The sequence below is a fragment of the Vombatus ursinus genome, unplaced genomic scaffold, assembly GCF_900497805.2.
Source record: "Vombatus ursinus unplaced genomic scaffold, bare-nosed wombat genome assembly UNPS02014158.1, whole genome shotgun sequence".
Lineage (NCBI taxonomy): Eukaryota > Metazoa > Chordata > Mammalia > Diprotodontia > Vombatidae > Vombatus > Vombatus ursinus.
In genome coordinates, this window is record NW_020953936.1 from 54625 (window position 1) to 67825 (window position 13201).

The 13201-nt window shown below is 48.6% G+C and overlaps 2 protein-coding genes across 8 annotated transcripts; one reads left to right on the top strand and one right to left on the bottom strand.

The window, feature by feature from the left end:
• Positions 1–179: 179 nt before the first annotated feature.
• Positions 180–7590, bottom strand: ARMC5 (armadillo repeat containing 5). 2 transcript variants are annotated; one of them, XM_027859009.1, is made up of 6 exons: positions 7508–7590; positions 4170–4277; positions 3239–4025; positions 2215–2831; positions 1810–1942; positions 180–1363 (listed from the first exon to the last, which is right to left on the bottom strand). In XM_027859009.1, exons 2-6 carry the CDS (start codon positions 4204–4206, stop codon positions 574–576), a joined length of 2364 nt encoding a protein of 787 aa, XP_027714810.1. In that variant the 5' UTR covers positions 4207–4277; positions 7508–7590; the 3' UTR covers positions 180–573. The 2 variants fall into 2 exon arrangements, with proteins under 2 accessions (XP_027714810.1, XP_027714809.1); XM_027859008.1 differs by lacking the exon at positions 7508–7590 and adding an exon at positions 5524–6015.
• LOC114040828 (zinc finger protein 239-like) lies at positions 6373–12221 on the top strand. Of its 6 annotated transcripts, none has more exons than XM_027859015.1 (3): positions 6373–6656; positions 7397–9971; positions 11424–12221. In XM_027859015.1, the coding sequence occupies exons 1-2, from the start codon at positions 6396–6398 to the stop codon at positions 8516–8518; spliced, it is 1383 nt and encodes a 460-aa protein (XP_027714816.1). In that variant the 5' UTR covers positions 6373–6395; the 3' UTR covers positions 8519–9971; positions 11424–12221. The 6 variants fall into 6 exon arrangements, with proteins under 6 accessions (XP_027714816.1, XP_027714813.1, XP_027714811.1 ...); XM_027859012.1 differs by lacking the exon at positions 6373–6656 and having other exon boundaries at positions 6664–8548; positions 9943–9971; XM_027859010.1 differs by lacking the exon at positions 6373–6656 and having other exon boundaries at positions 6664–9971.
• The last annotated feature ends 980 nt before the right edge of the window (positions 12222–13201 follow it).

Below are 13201 nucleotides of genomic sequence, written 5' to 3' on the forward strand. Positions count from 1 at the left end.
ACACAGTGACCCCACACATCAGCCCAGATTTATGATCTTACCCATCCCTGGGTACATGACTTAAGGTTTAGGCCTACTCAGCTGAAATATGGATGGAAATGGGAATTGGTCACTGGGGTGCAGGGAAGGGAAGATTTGAGAAAAGATCCTTTTGGGGCAAAAAAGAAACACACACTACATGAGGTAATCAACTCTGGAGCCTTTAATTTCAGTCTGGCCTCTGTATGAGGCTCCTTTTTGGGTGTTGAGGGCCTTCTTCGCCTCTAGTCCTTTTAGGTCTGTACTCTCCATATTTCATTCTTGAGACCTCTGGCCAAGTCCCATTTTGCTTCCCCAAGCCATTCTCATTTCTTGTTCTCTATCCTACCTCCTCTTCTAGTTTCTTGTACTTTCCACGGCTCCTCTTCCCCGGAATCTGCCCTCTCCCCCCACCCCCCAACACTTCCCCGGCAACAGTTCTCCTTTTCCAGAGAAGCCTCCTTTTCTAGTCCCTGGGGCCAGGTGAAGGTCCTACAGGCCATCTCCTCTGTCCTGGTGCCAGGGCCCCTCAGAGTCCTGGGGCTGTGGCCCTAGTCACAGCCTCCCTTTCATCCCCATCACAGCCCCCAAAAGGGCCTCGGTCAGGGGCCCACCCTCCTCGCCGACTGCCTCTACCAGTCCAGCTAGGGCTGTTGCCCGGGCTTGTGGGCTCCGGCCAGGTCCCAGGGTCCAGTGGGCACATCTTGCAGCTAGACGGGTTCCACCAAGACGGAATACCTCGCCTACTGCCTCAGGGGGACCACAAGGCCCAAGGTGCACACTTCCCACAGCCTCTTCCAGTTCTTCCTCTAGACCGGGCAGCAGAAATCGGCCAGCTGCCTCTAAGGCAGCTTCTGCCTCAGAGCCCAAGAGGGGTTGGCCTGGAGGCGGAATGGGTTGTAAGGAAGCCCCACAGCCTCGGCAGCCATGGAGATGGTGCAGAATAGGCCAAGCAGCCCCCGGGGATAAGCCCCTCAGTGGCACCAGGCTCAAGTGAGCCTCAGCAAAGCCTCCTGATAGCATGGCTCTGAAGAAGGGGGAAGCATCAGCTGCAGAGGCCCGAATGGCAGGTAGGCGGAGGCCTGAGTCCAGCAGGAAGTGGAGGTCAGGGACTAGGGATGGAGTAGGGCCCAGCAATTGCCCATAGAGGCAAGGGGAGGTTGGAGAAGAATCCACAGGAGGCTGGGCAGAATCCACTGATGGGGAGATTAGACTTCGAAGGCAGGAGAGGGAATCAGCAGCAAAAAAGAGGAAAAGTGGGTGAGGGGCTGGACGAGAAAGTGCTGTCAGAAGGAGCCGGAGACCACCTTGGTCCAGAAGCAGACGCCTCCAGAGAGCTGGTTTCCTGAAAGACAGAGGGATGGGCACAAGAGTCAGTGAGGGCACTTGATACAAATACAGAATTCTTACCTCATAAGAGAAAGTAGTACAAGTCTCTGCCAGAAACACAGTGGGCCACAAGCTCTGGGTACCCATGAAATAGGCTTATGATCTTGCCCATTCCTGGGAACTTACTATGGATCTCTTTAGGACAGAGAGGCAGAAAGCACAGAGCTAAGGGAAGGGAGGAATAAGGCAGTAGGGAAGACAAGAGGCAGAGTCAAGGAGAAGAGAATAATAGGGACGCTACGGAGTTTGGGGATTCGCTGTAGAGTCAAAGGGAGGGAGCAAAGTCTTTTCCTAATATCTATGTCTTTTAAAATTTCTGTTCTCTGCCCTCCTATCCTATCCTACAACCTTAGGAGCATTCCCTCCTGTAAGAGTTGTTCCCTGGTTCCTAAAATGACATACCTGCAGATAAAGGGCAGAGTAAGTGCACAGGCAACTCGGTCTTCTGGGGTCCCAGAGAGAAGCAAGTGAGTGAGTGCTCCCACCCCAAAGGGAGACTCAGCCTGGACTGTCAGATTCTGGAGCAGCATTTCACCTGGGAGGAGAAGAAGGGTCAGGTCAGAATACTGGATCGCTGAAGGCAAAAGAACTGATGAGGTGGGAAGACTGGCAAAGAAGGTTTAAGATGCCTGTGTTCTTGATGCATAAAATGACAGGCAGGGAGGTCACATGGGTTCAAGGAAATTAAATATGGGCAGCACAGAGATCTGGGTAATAGGAAAAAAAGAACTTCTGGGTTCTAAAGAGAGAATAAGGGGCAGGAAAACCGTATGTTTGTGTACCTGAAAGAAGAAATGGGTCACTCACCTAGCTCTCTATGTTTCCGATCACCTGCTCGCGCTCGGGGTGGCTTTGAGGCCCGCCAATCGTCTGGGGCAACGCCCAACACCAGCCAGGCCCGGATGAGTGCTGCGCCATAGCTTCGGACAAAGGCTTCTAGGCAAGCAGGGTTGCAGGTGAGGCGGGCCAGAATTCGCAGGGCTCGGGGATTTGGGGGACCAGGGGCCCCAGTCACATAGCCTAGCAGGCCTTGTAATGCTGGGCCAGTCACTAGTGCCCCGCTGGGATCTGGGGCCTGTGAGAAGCGTGACAAGAGTAATAGTGCTGGCCCTTCCCGTCCCCACAATTCTTCAGTGCGACCAGATGTCCTCAGTGGGGTTGGTGAAGTTGGGATGTCGCCTGAGTGGCTGGGAGTCTCTAGTTGTGAGGTGCTTGGGGTCTCCATGCCTAGGGTGGCAGAGTTTGGAGCAGAGGGTGGTGGGGAATGGGACACTGAGGAGAAGGAAAGACTGTCCTGTAAGCATCGCCGCCGGAGGGATCTGACTGGGATAGCAGGAAGCTCGGGCAGAGGGCAGCGTTCAGGGGACCAATCAGGGGAGATGTCTCCAGGCGCCACAGCATAGCCTTCTGATATCAGCCATGACCTGGAGATTAAAGAGAAAGACAGTAAGTGGTTCTATCAGACCTAATGGAAATCATGTTTAAAAATGCTTATCACAGTTCGTGGGTATATAATAGGCACTTAGTTTAACCATTAACTAACAATAGCCAGTACTTACGTACTACATTAAAACATCAACCCTGGTAAACAGGTGCCATTATTTAGCAGTTGAGGAAACTGAGGCAGACAAAGGTTAAATAGCTTGCCCAAGGTCATACAGCTAGTGTCTGAGGCTGGATTTGAACTCAGGACTTCCTGACTTCAGGTCCAGTGCTTTATCTACTATGCCATTATATTAGGGAATATAAGAATTGGAAAAGAGAGGTAGAGTTAGGAAAGATGTGATCAGGAATTGCAGATCTGGAAAGACAGCTCAAGATGCTGGTTTACCTGAGACTCCTGAAGCTCCCAGCCTCTGTTGGAACTGGAGTCGGCTCCTCAGGGAAGTCACAGGAAGCAGCCTCGTGACCTTCTTCCTCCTCTTCTCCAACTTCACCACTTAGCTGCCCTGCCAGCAATGGCACAAGCCCTAGTGCCTGCAGTCTTCCTAGGGCCCCAGTGTCATACAGGAAGCCAACAAGTGCTGCTACTACACGAGGATGAAAGGCCTCTGCCCGTGGGTCTCTCAGAAGGGACATGAGCAGCTCCAGACCCCCAGCATCCCTTAATCGTGCTCGGTTAATGGCCTCACGGCACAGAAGACAGACAGCCCGTACCAGAGCCTGCTGGGACACTGGGCCTGCCCCACCGGGCCCCCGTCTCCTCCGGAGTTCGCTGAGGAGTACTTCCACACCACCAGCATTGCCCAAAGCAGGACGCACTAGGCCCTGGGCACACAGGTTGGCCAGAGTCAGGATGGCTGCATCACGTACTGTCCGCTTGGGGTGAGTGGCCAGGCTCACTAGAGGTCCCAGTCCACCACCCAGGCTCAGCTGTTCAGCACAGGCCCGTGAGCAACCTCGGCTTAGCTCCAACAGGGCCCGAGCCAGGGCTGAAGTCAGGGCAGGGTCAGAGGTTGTAGCCAGCAGCTCTGCCAGGGGCCGAACAGCCCCCTGTTGGGCTAGGGCCAGGCGGTGCTGAGGTGAATCAGCCAAATTTCGGAGGGCACGGACGACACTCTGGAGACATTGGGAATCCTGAGAGGCAGTGAGGATCTCAACCAACAGAGGCACAGCACCTGGACAGGGTAATGGAGAAGGGAAGGGTGAAGAAACATGTGTTTGAATCTTCCAATTCTGGACTCCTGACTTCTTTTTTTGTCAAAATCTAGGCACTCCCTCCCTGCCATTCCCAGACCTCTTTCCCCTCATCAAGCTCTTACCAGCTCTGTGGATGTCTCCACAGCTCTCAGCTTCCATAGCCAGGTTTCCTAAGGCTCGGGCTGTTCGGTTCTGTATGCTGTCAGTCCTCACACACTGTAGAATGCTTACTAAGAGCGAAAATGGAAGACAAGACACACTTCATTTCTTAATACACTATAAGAGCACAGACTAAATCTTATCTAAACTTTGTATTCTCACCTCCCAGCTTAGACCTAGTATAGTATTGTGCATAAAACATGCACTTATGTTTAACCAAATTTCTTCGATTTGGGGATGAAAATTTTTTGTACTTTGGAGTCCCAATTTTACCAGTGACTTGCTGTGTGACTTTTGCTAAGTTCCTTGGCCCTTCTGAGTACTGATTTTTCTATTTGTCAAGTAGGTATAATACGCACTACTCTTACAACCTCAACCCTTACAACCATCCCCCCAAGACACCTGGCTGGGACAGAAGAGTGAACTCTTATGAAAAGAGCTTTTTCTCCGCAGGCCAAGGAAGGTGAGCAACAGACCACTCTTAGCCTCCTTTCATGAGCTGTTATGTTTGAGCCTGTGTTCCAGAATGCTGGGGGATGTATCAAAGTCCTCTGAATGCCTTCTATGTTTTCTGCATGTTTTTATGGGTTCTTATAAATCATTTGCATCTTCTGCATTTTTATGGTAGGGTGAAATAAAGACTGTCCCATACCTGACACCCATATCACCCTGAGGACTTGTATGGCAGTTGGGGTTTCCTTTTATCTACATTTTAGAAACAACTTAAACCTATTCTATCTGGAAAGTGTTCCTCAAGAAAATATCAAATGGGTACAAGATAAAGAACTAGAGAGCTAATGATCATTTTGGGTCAACTCCCAGAAACAGATTAAGGTCTGGGTAATTTGGGGGACACCTCCACGACCACGGCGGTTTTCATTAACTAGTAACATTTCAGCAATCTAAAGACATCATTTTGGTCTAAATTGTCAACACAAGGCCAAGTGAGCCCCCCACCCCAAACCTTTCAAGTAACTGTCTTCTATTTTATTCCATCCATGGGGACTGAAAACAGGACCATCGTGGGATATGGCTGGCTGAGTATGTAAAGTATGACATCACAGTGGGAGAGCAACCTGCGATATTAAGGGGGCTGTTGCATCACACAAGATGTGGTGATATCACAGAAGGCCCTGTGACGTCACAAGCCCTGGCCTCTTCCATGAAGGCGGGGTCATTCCCACACAGCGACATCCCCCACATGTCCTGGGCCTCTGAGGTCCTGTCGCTTTAAATCCGTCGTCAGAGGGGAAACAGCCAAGAGGCAAACCCGAATCAGAGTGAAGGGCGGAGGACGAAGAACATCTGGACACTCACCAAGTGGGAGAATACCGCCGAGTCTGCGCACTTCGGTCCGGCACGCCCCCTCGGTGCAGCAGTTGGCGAGGACGCTGAGGGCCAAATCGAGCGTTCTACGTAATCGCGCTGGCGCTGACGTAGCAGCTGGGGGGGCGGGACCCGAGGAAGGGGTGGAACCGGCAGCGCCCGTCGACGTGGCCGGTGAGGGGGCGGGGCCGGGGCCTGCAGGGGGCGGGGCGGGTCCCGCCGCCACTGCTGCCGTGCGCCGCAGCAGAGCGAGCAGGGGGCGGAGCCCACCGCGCGCCCGGAAACGCTCAATATCCCCCGCCGCCTTGACGTGGCGCGTGCGGAGGGCTAAGAGCGCGCGGCTCAAGGGGGCTTCGTTGGCTGCCGAGTCCTTTCCCCCACCCGGCCCCTCCACGGCCGCTGCTGTAAGCTGCGCGAGGCAGAACGAGAGCGAGTCGGTGGGGGTCGGTTTCGCCGCCGCCATCTTTGCCTGGGCCTGAGGCCCCACCCCCCTTTTTCTCCGCAGAGAACAGGACTGGAAGGATGGGGCGTGACTATGCACGTCTTCTGGAGAACGCCTTTTAAATGGCCCCGTCGCTGTGATGCACACTGGGAAGTGTAGTTCACACTTCCCCGGTTCCACTTCCTGCGAATTCCCGATCACGTGGGTGGTGAGCTATGACCAACGGCCGTTCGAAACACACAAGGCATGACGGGAGTGGTAGTTCTTTGTCGATTCTCTGTACTGGAGACTGGGGCGCGGTGGACGCTGGGATACGTAGTCCGTGATTATCGTGTACAACCTATCGTGGGACGAGCGAAGAACTCCCGCTCCCAGGGGACAGCGCGCGGCCCCTTCCCCTCGAGAACCCAGGCGTCCGACCATGGAGTCTTTGGACTACGCGGTTCCCGGTGCCCTGGACGTCGCGCTTCCCGGCGCGGCCCCGGCCCTCTGGCATTCTCGGACGCCGCTGCGCCTTCTGGGGCCGGCTGTCCCTCAGACACGCCCTTATGGGCTCCAGGGTGGCAGCGCCGGCCCCAAGGGTCCCACTCTCAGGGCTCACGGCGTCAGGGGCCCTAGAGCTTGTCCAGGTCTGTCGGGGCCGACAGGCCTGGAAAGCCTCTACCTTTTTTTCCCCGACGCGGTGAGTTAAAGGGTTAAGCCCACAGAGGATCGCCAGGGTCTGGGTCCTAGAGAGGCCAGGCTGGGGGGGTTTCCGGTTCCGGTGCTCGGACACCTGGAACTTTAGTGGCCCACCCCGGCTCTGGTGTGTGCATGGGGAGAGCTCCAGCCCCGTGGTTCCCTGGTCCCTCCTGCCCACCGGCTTTCCTTTAAGAAAGAACGGCCCCTTTCCTCCCTTCCTCTTCTTTCTCCCCTCTTTTCTCCAGGATGGAGGGAGGGTTGGAACCCGGGAACCCAGGGCTCCAAGCACACGAAGAAGAGGGTCTGAGAAGTGACGAGTCCGGGGATGGAGGAGAGGAACAAGTAGGGGCCGGAGAGTTGGGACGCCCGAGCCCTAGGAGGGGCCTGGAATGCCCTTTTCTCCCTTTGGGGCACAGAAATAGGGAAGACGCCACTTTTCATCCAGCAGTTCTGGAGGACGAGAGAGCTCCAGGCCTGGCTTCTGGAGACCTGCTCCCCAGCCCTGTTTTCAAGCTCCCCTCAGGACCCCCGCCTGAAAGGCCCTTTCTTGTCTGGCCAGGCCAGCCGGCTGCCCGCGAAATGATGCTAGGGCTCCAGAGGCTGTGTGGAGCAGGCCAGGGTGAGGGGGAGGAGAAACTTGCTGGAATAGGTCTCAGGACAGCCCTCCCAGGGTCCAGGCCTTTTGGTTGCTTCCAGTGCGGACTGACTGTAGCTTGTCTCCCCGATCTGATTCACCACCAGGGTACTCACCCAGGGGAGAAGCCATACAGGTGTCCTGAGTGTGGGAAAGAGTTTCGAAGAGGCTCAGACCTAGTAAAGCACCACCGAGTGCACACTGGGGAAAAACCTTACCCCTGTCCAGACTGTGGCCGTTGCTTCAGCCTTAGCTCCAACCTGATCCAGCACCGAAGATCACACACAGGCCACCGGCCGCACAAATGTCCCGACTGTGGTGAGGGCTTTGGCCGGAGCTCAGACTTAGTGAAGCACCAAAGGGTCCATACAGGTGAGAAACCATACACTTGCTCTGAGTGTGGCAAGAACTTCAGTGTCAGCTCCAACCTCATCCAGCATCAGAGAACTCACACAGGAGAGAAGCCATATAAGTGTGCAGACTGTGGAAAGAGCTTCAGCCTGAGCTCTAACCTGCTGCAGCATAGGAGATCACATACTGGGGAGAAGCCCTATAAATGTGGTTGGTGTGGGGACAGCTTTGGCCGAAGCTCCTATCTGCTCAAACACCAGCGTTCTCACACAGGTGAGAAGCCCTATAATTGCTGTGAATGTGGCAAGAGCTTCACTAACAGCTCTGACTGTCTACGCCATCAGCGGACCCACAATGGTGAGAAGCCCTTCAAGTGTCCTGATTGTGGTAGAGGCTTCAATGAGCGTTCACAGTTCACAGACCACCAGCGAATTCACACAGGAGAGCGACCTTATTCCTGTGCAGACTGTGGCAAGAGCTTCTACCACAGCTCTAAACTTATCAAGCACCAGCGTTCTCACACAGGAGAAAAGCCCTATAAGTGTCCTGAATGTGGCAAGAGCTTTGTGGATAGTTCAAACCTCCTCCGACACCGACGGACCCACATTGGGGAGAAGCCATATACTTGTAGTGTCTGTGGAAAGGGGTTCAGTCAGAGTTCCCACCTGCTTATCCACCAGGCAGCCCATAGTGGTGAAAAGCCTTATGTTTGTCTTGAGTGTGGGAAGGCTTTTGCCCGAAGTTCTAACCTGGTCCAGCACCAGAGAACCCATCAGGGTGGGCGTCCCTATAAATATCCTACTTTTGGTCAGAACTTTGGCCTTGGCCCTGAATTTCTTCAGGACCTTGGGAGTTCTTCAGGAGCTGGCTTCCTCTGATCCCTAGCTAGTAAAATTGACAGAGCCCAGGTCAGATATACTCTGGGATGTGAGCTTTGGTCTTTTTGGGGGTATCCTTTGTGTCCTGGAACGTACTTCCTCTTTGGGGACAGGAACATAGATTCTTTCTTGTTATCCTGCTGGACCTTTCAGTTAATTGATGAATAGGCTTTAAGGGCTAAGGCAGACAGGGCTAGAAAAAAAAAGACTTTGAGAGAACAGCATAGTTATCTTACAAAATTTTAAAGACTGTAATGTAGAAAAGGGTACAGACTCATTTGGTGTAACTCCTAGTGGCAGAACTAGGGCCAATGAGTAGTTTAATTAAAGCTATCTGTTTTTAAAATGGGACTGAGGTAGTTAGAACTTTAATTTCCTGTTACTTGCCTTCTCCACGCAGACACTGGATGATTTATCTATCTGAAGTATCATAGAGTAGATTCAATACTAGGAGAGGTTGGAATAGATTACCTATAAGGTCTTTTCCACCTCTATGTTCTATGATTTTGTAGTTCTAAGGCCGTGTTGGGGTTGATAGGACACATTTAGACCTAAGCTGTCAGGAGGCTTCACTGATACTATGGGAAGAGCTATATGCCATAGAAGGAAACAGGATGGTATGTAGGCCCAACTACAGAGGGCAAAGAATGGGTGACATAGTTCTCATGAGATCAGCTTCTGGAGCTCTGGAGGCTTAGGGAGATATCCTGGAAGCTAAGGGAAGATGGGTAACTTTGGGTTCCCAGCTAGTGTCCTTTAGCCAAACTACATGACATTTGTTTTCGCTACTAGTGTCTTTCCAGGGTTCTTATGTTGCTCCCCAGTCACAAGAGGAAGACATTGTATATGCTTCGTCACACTAAGATGTTGGACATTTTGTGTTTTATCTTTAAGGAGTAGGTGTACAGCCTGGGGAAGGTAGTGTTTAATTCAAAGGAATTTATTGGTAATGATGGAATTTAATCTTGCAGTGAGAGAGAGAGATTGGGGGCTTGGTGGAGAACCGTTTTCAGAGTTTCCCAAGGAACAGTGCTTTCAACTGTAGGTCCAGCCTCTTCCTATTTCTTGATACCCCCAACCCCTATGCAGGTGCCCTGTGTCTTTGGGAAAGGCAAGGGCTGGTTGCACTGAGGCTGATTATTTCTTTCCATAGGCCTACATAGAAGCTTTGTGCCTGGCAGACCTAGAGTGGATAGGATCGATCTTTTGCTATAGAACATAGCTCAGAGCTGTTGCCCTAGCATAAAGAGAAGAGGCCTCAGGATTCCTGGATGTTGGGAGGGCTGAGGGGCCTTTGGAGGTGTTTGAATGTTCTCAGAGAAAGTATAAACATTGGTTCCAGGCCTCAGCCCCCAATAAAGATGGTATCTGTGATTGATTATTCTTGTTTCAAACTCTCTCATCCTGTTCTTTTTTTTCTCCAGAGGATTCTCCCTGTACTTCAACAAAATGGGTTAGTAAGGCAGAATATCAAGACTCAGAGAATCATTTTTGTCAACTGTTCTTTCCCTGGCCTCAGTGGGTGTATCCCTGTAAGACAGGAAAAGAGTATTTAGGGTGACTGCTATCCCCCTGCTCCCCAATCTCTTTAAGAGAGAGCCTTCTACCCCAGAACTGTTTCATTTACATTATTTGACTTACCCATTCAGGAGCTCAGTGGGAAGGAGTAATGTCTCCACTGTATAGTTGGGGAACCTAGAGCTGTTTGCTCAGTCAGTGTTTGAACAGGTTGTCATATTCCTTAATTGAAGCGGGTATAGTTCTGGAAAAAAGACTAGATTGAGAGTCTGATCTGAATTCCAGTCGGCCTCTGACTTTAAGGAAGTCATAATCTCTCTGATCCTCAGTTTCCTTATCTGTTAAATGGGGACAATCTATACCTCTCCTCCTCAGGTATCATCAAATGAGATTCTCAGAGGACCTACCTAGGATATTAATATACATTAATTGAAAAACAAAGTGGTATACACTTTAATCTTGTTTGTGTAATACTTACGCTATTCATAAGGATTTCACAATGTATTTTCTCAGGGCAGACATTTTCCTTTCTATTTTGTAGAACTATGGGTACTGCCTAGAGTGGTTGGGAAGATCATATTTTTGAGGAAAGGAAAAGCATTTGGGACCAGAATTATTTAACTTGCAAAATAAGAAGTTTGTAACCAGGACTACTTTACTGTCTTTTAAGTAGATAATTAAACTCTTTGTTTTTAGAGAAGAGAAGCCATTTAATTTGTATAGTAAGGTTTTAGGTCCAATAGGTAAACTCTTAACAGAATTAGTAAATTTTGGGAAGCAAGGGATTAGAGTGAGGTGGAATATCTTCTTCAGTATTTTGTAGAATAAGGGTCTTTACCTACATATCTTCATGGGAGGAGAGGAGTATGAAATTGGGGAATCTGAAATTCTGTATGATTAGGCCCCTATAAAGAAAGGGTTGGGATTCATGAGAATATAATCACCACACAAGACAATGTGTAGAGTCCCTCTAGCCTAGAATTCTGTATGGGAAGGGATGGGCAAGTGGTTATTCTCATTGATAACCTCAGAAATAGAGTTAAACCTCAAATCACCTATTAAAGACCTATTACATAATAACTAAACTGTAAACCTATCTTTAACTTGTATTTTTATTATTTATTGCCCCATGAAATAAGCTTCCATAAAGTTCCTACCTGTTATGTAGAGCAGAATTTCCTTTAATTGTTTTATAATGACCTTTAAGCATCAAGGTAGTTTTAAACTTGTATTTAGCACACATATCACTTCAGCTTTTATTGATTCTGCATTTATAGAATTTTGCATCCAATAAGTAAACATTTATTAAATGCCTCTTATGTGTCAGGCATATTGAGATTCCCATTTATTTGTCTTTTTAATCTTTAAAAATTTGGTCTCATAACAGCTTTCCTGCCACCAGACCTCATCCCTGGATTTCTTCATCTGGAGATTTTCAAGTTCTAAGATGCCTTCCCATGACATATGCAGACGAGAAGGGGATAAACTACTCCAGATGCAGGTGTCTCATTTCACAAAAGGACAGGGGGAATCATTCCTGTTTTGTATCCCATTCCCCCATCTAGTCATCTGAAGTGGTGATGTCTACAATAACAACAAAGTTCTGATTTTATACTTGGGAATTTATTCTAAAATACATTGACCTACCTGTCACTTTTTCAGCTTTCTGGTTTTTCTGTAAATTCTTTCTGTTAACTTAGATTTTACTGGCTGGAAGATCTTTGGCATTATGGGATTTAGAGCTAAATGGGATCTTAATAGATTATCTCATCCAAGACCTTCATTTTATAAATGAGGAAACTGAGGGCTAAAGAAGTTGTATTTTGCCACCCGCAAGCAGTGTGTGTGTTTCTGGTCATATAAACAGTAAGTACCAGAGCCAAGATTCAAACATGGATCTTCTGACTCCAAGTCTAGAGCTTTTTGCCCTAAGCTAGTGTTTAGTTTGCAGACCTGAGGGCCTTAACTGTTTACTTCCTCTTCTGGTTTATTAAGGGAAAAAAGTTACGTAAGACAAGTCTTAATGCCAGTACTAGAGAACACCACTGTTCTGGAATTCTTCCAGAGAAGTGTTCACTTATCTTTATCCTTTGTTTAAGCTCTGCAAAAGGTTATCAAGTCCCATGGGGACTTGTTTTGATAATTTTCTTTTGAAAATTAATAAAAGACTTTTTGAAAAATAAAATTGATGGTTAGTGCTTTGCACATTTATTTACCTTTTCAAAGAACTCTGGCACATTAACCAAGTATGTAAAAAGTAAATATGCATTACTCTCTCTTGTTTCTCCTTTGTCTACATTCCCAGTGTTATCACCCTCACGCTCCCAGAAAGCTATCCCTTGGAATAAAAAGAAAGAAAAAAAACTTTAGCAAAATTAGTATTTAACAAAGTCTGACATTTATAGTGTTCCCTCCCCATGATCCCTCTTCTTTGCAAAGGAGGTAGAGAGGTTCCTTCTCATATCTCTGGAGCTGAGCTTGGTCAGAAGTTTCTGTTGTTGTGTTGTTTTTGCGTTTACATTGTTGCTGTATATTATTTTCCTGATTCTGTATTTGCTTTACTTTGCATCAGTTCATATGAGTTTTCCTGTGCTTCTCTATTTTCATCATATTTATTGTTTCTTATAGTACAATAATATTACATTATTAACCAAGTACTTTGGATCATGTCTTATTAATCCTCAGGTCTCCTGCCCTGATAGGCAGATATTGTTTATGTTAAATTGGTGCTATGGAAAGAGCACCTGACCTTAGTTTTGGTGGAATAGAAATTTGGACCCTGGTCCTCTTGACTCCAAATCCAATTTTTTTTTTTCCCATTGAGAAATTAAAACAGTATGCTGCAATCAATTAAGAGTAAAACAATAATCCTCTACACTTCCAAATTTGGGTCAGTCTTGAACCACTTTCTATTCTGTAATTTTAGAGAGTAAGATGAATAATGTTAGGACATCTATAGATTAGTAATGCACATTTCACTGTCCAGTTAATTCTATGTGCAAACTAACTTCACGTTTAACCAAGAACTGGTGGATGTAGAAACAATAGAGGAGATGGGAAGAAGGGATACTGTGGATGTCATCTGCAAACTACTCTTAACATAACCCCCCCACCTCCCCAATCTTGGTGTAAGTGCTCATTCATGTGGGATTTTCTATGCCTTAG

Coding starts and splice junctions, on each gene's coding strand:
- ARMC5 (XM_027859008.1), bottom strand. CDS start 5,995: ATGGCGGCGGCGAAACCGACCCCCACCGACTCGCTCTCGTTCTGCCTC. Junction 2,832..3,238: donor GGGAGCTTCAGGAGTCTCAG/GTAAACCAGCAT, acceptor TTTAATCTCCAG/GTCATGGCTGATATCAGAAG. Junction 1,364..1,809: donor ACTCTGCCCTTTATCTGCAG/GTATGTCATTTT, acceptor TCTGTCTTTCAG/GAAACCAGCTCTCTGGAGGC.
- LOC114040828 (XM_027859010.1), top strand. CDS start 6,902: ATGGAGGGAGGGTTGGAACCCGGGAACCCAGGGCTCCAAGCACACGAA.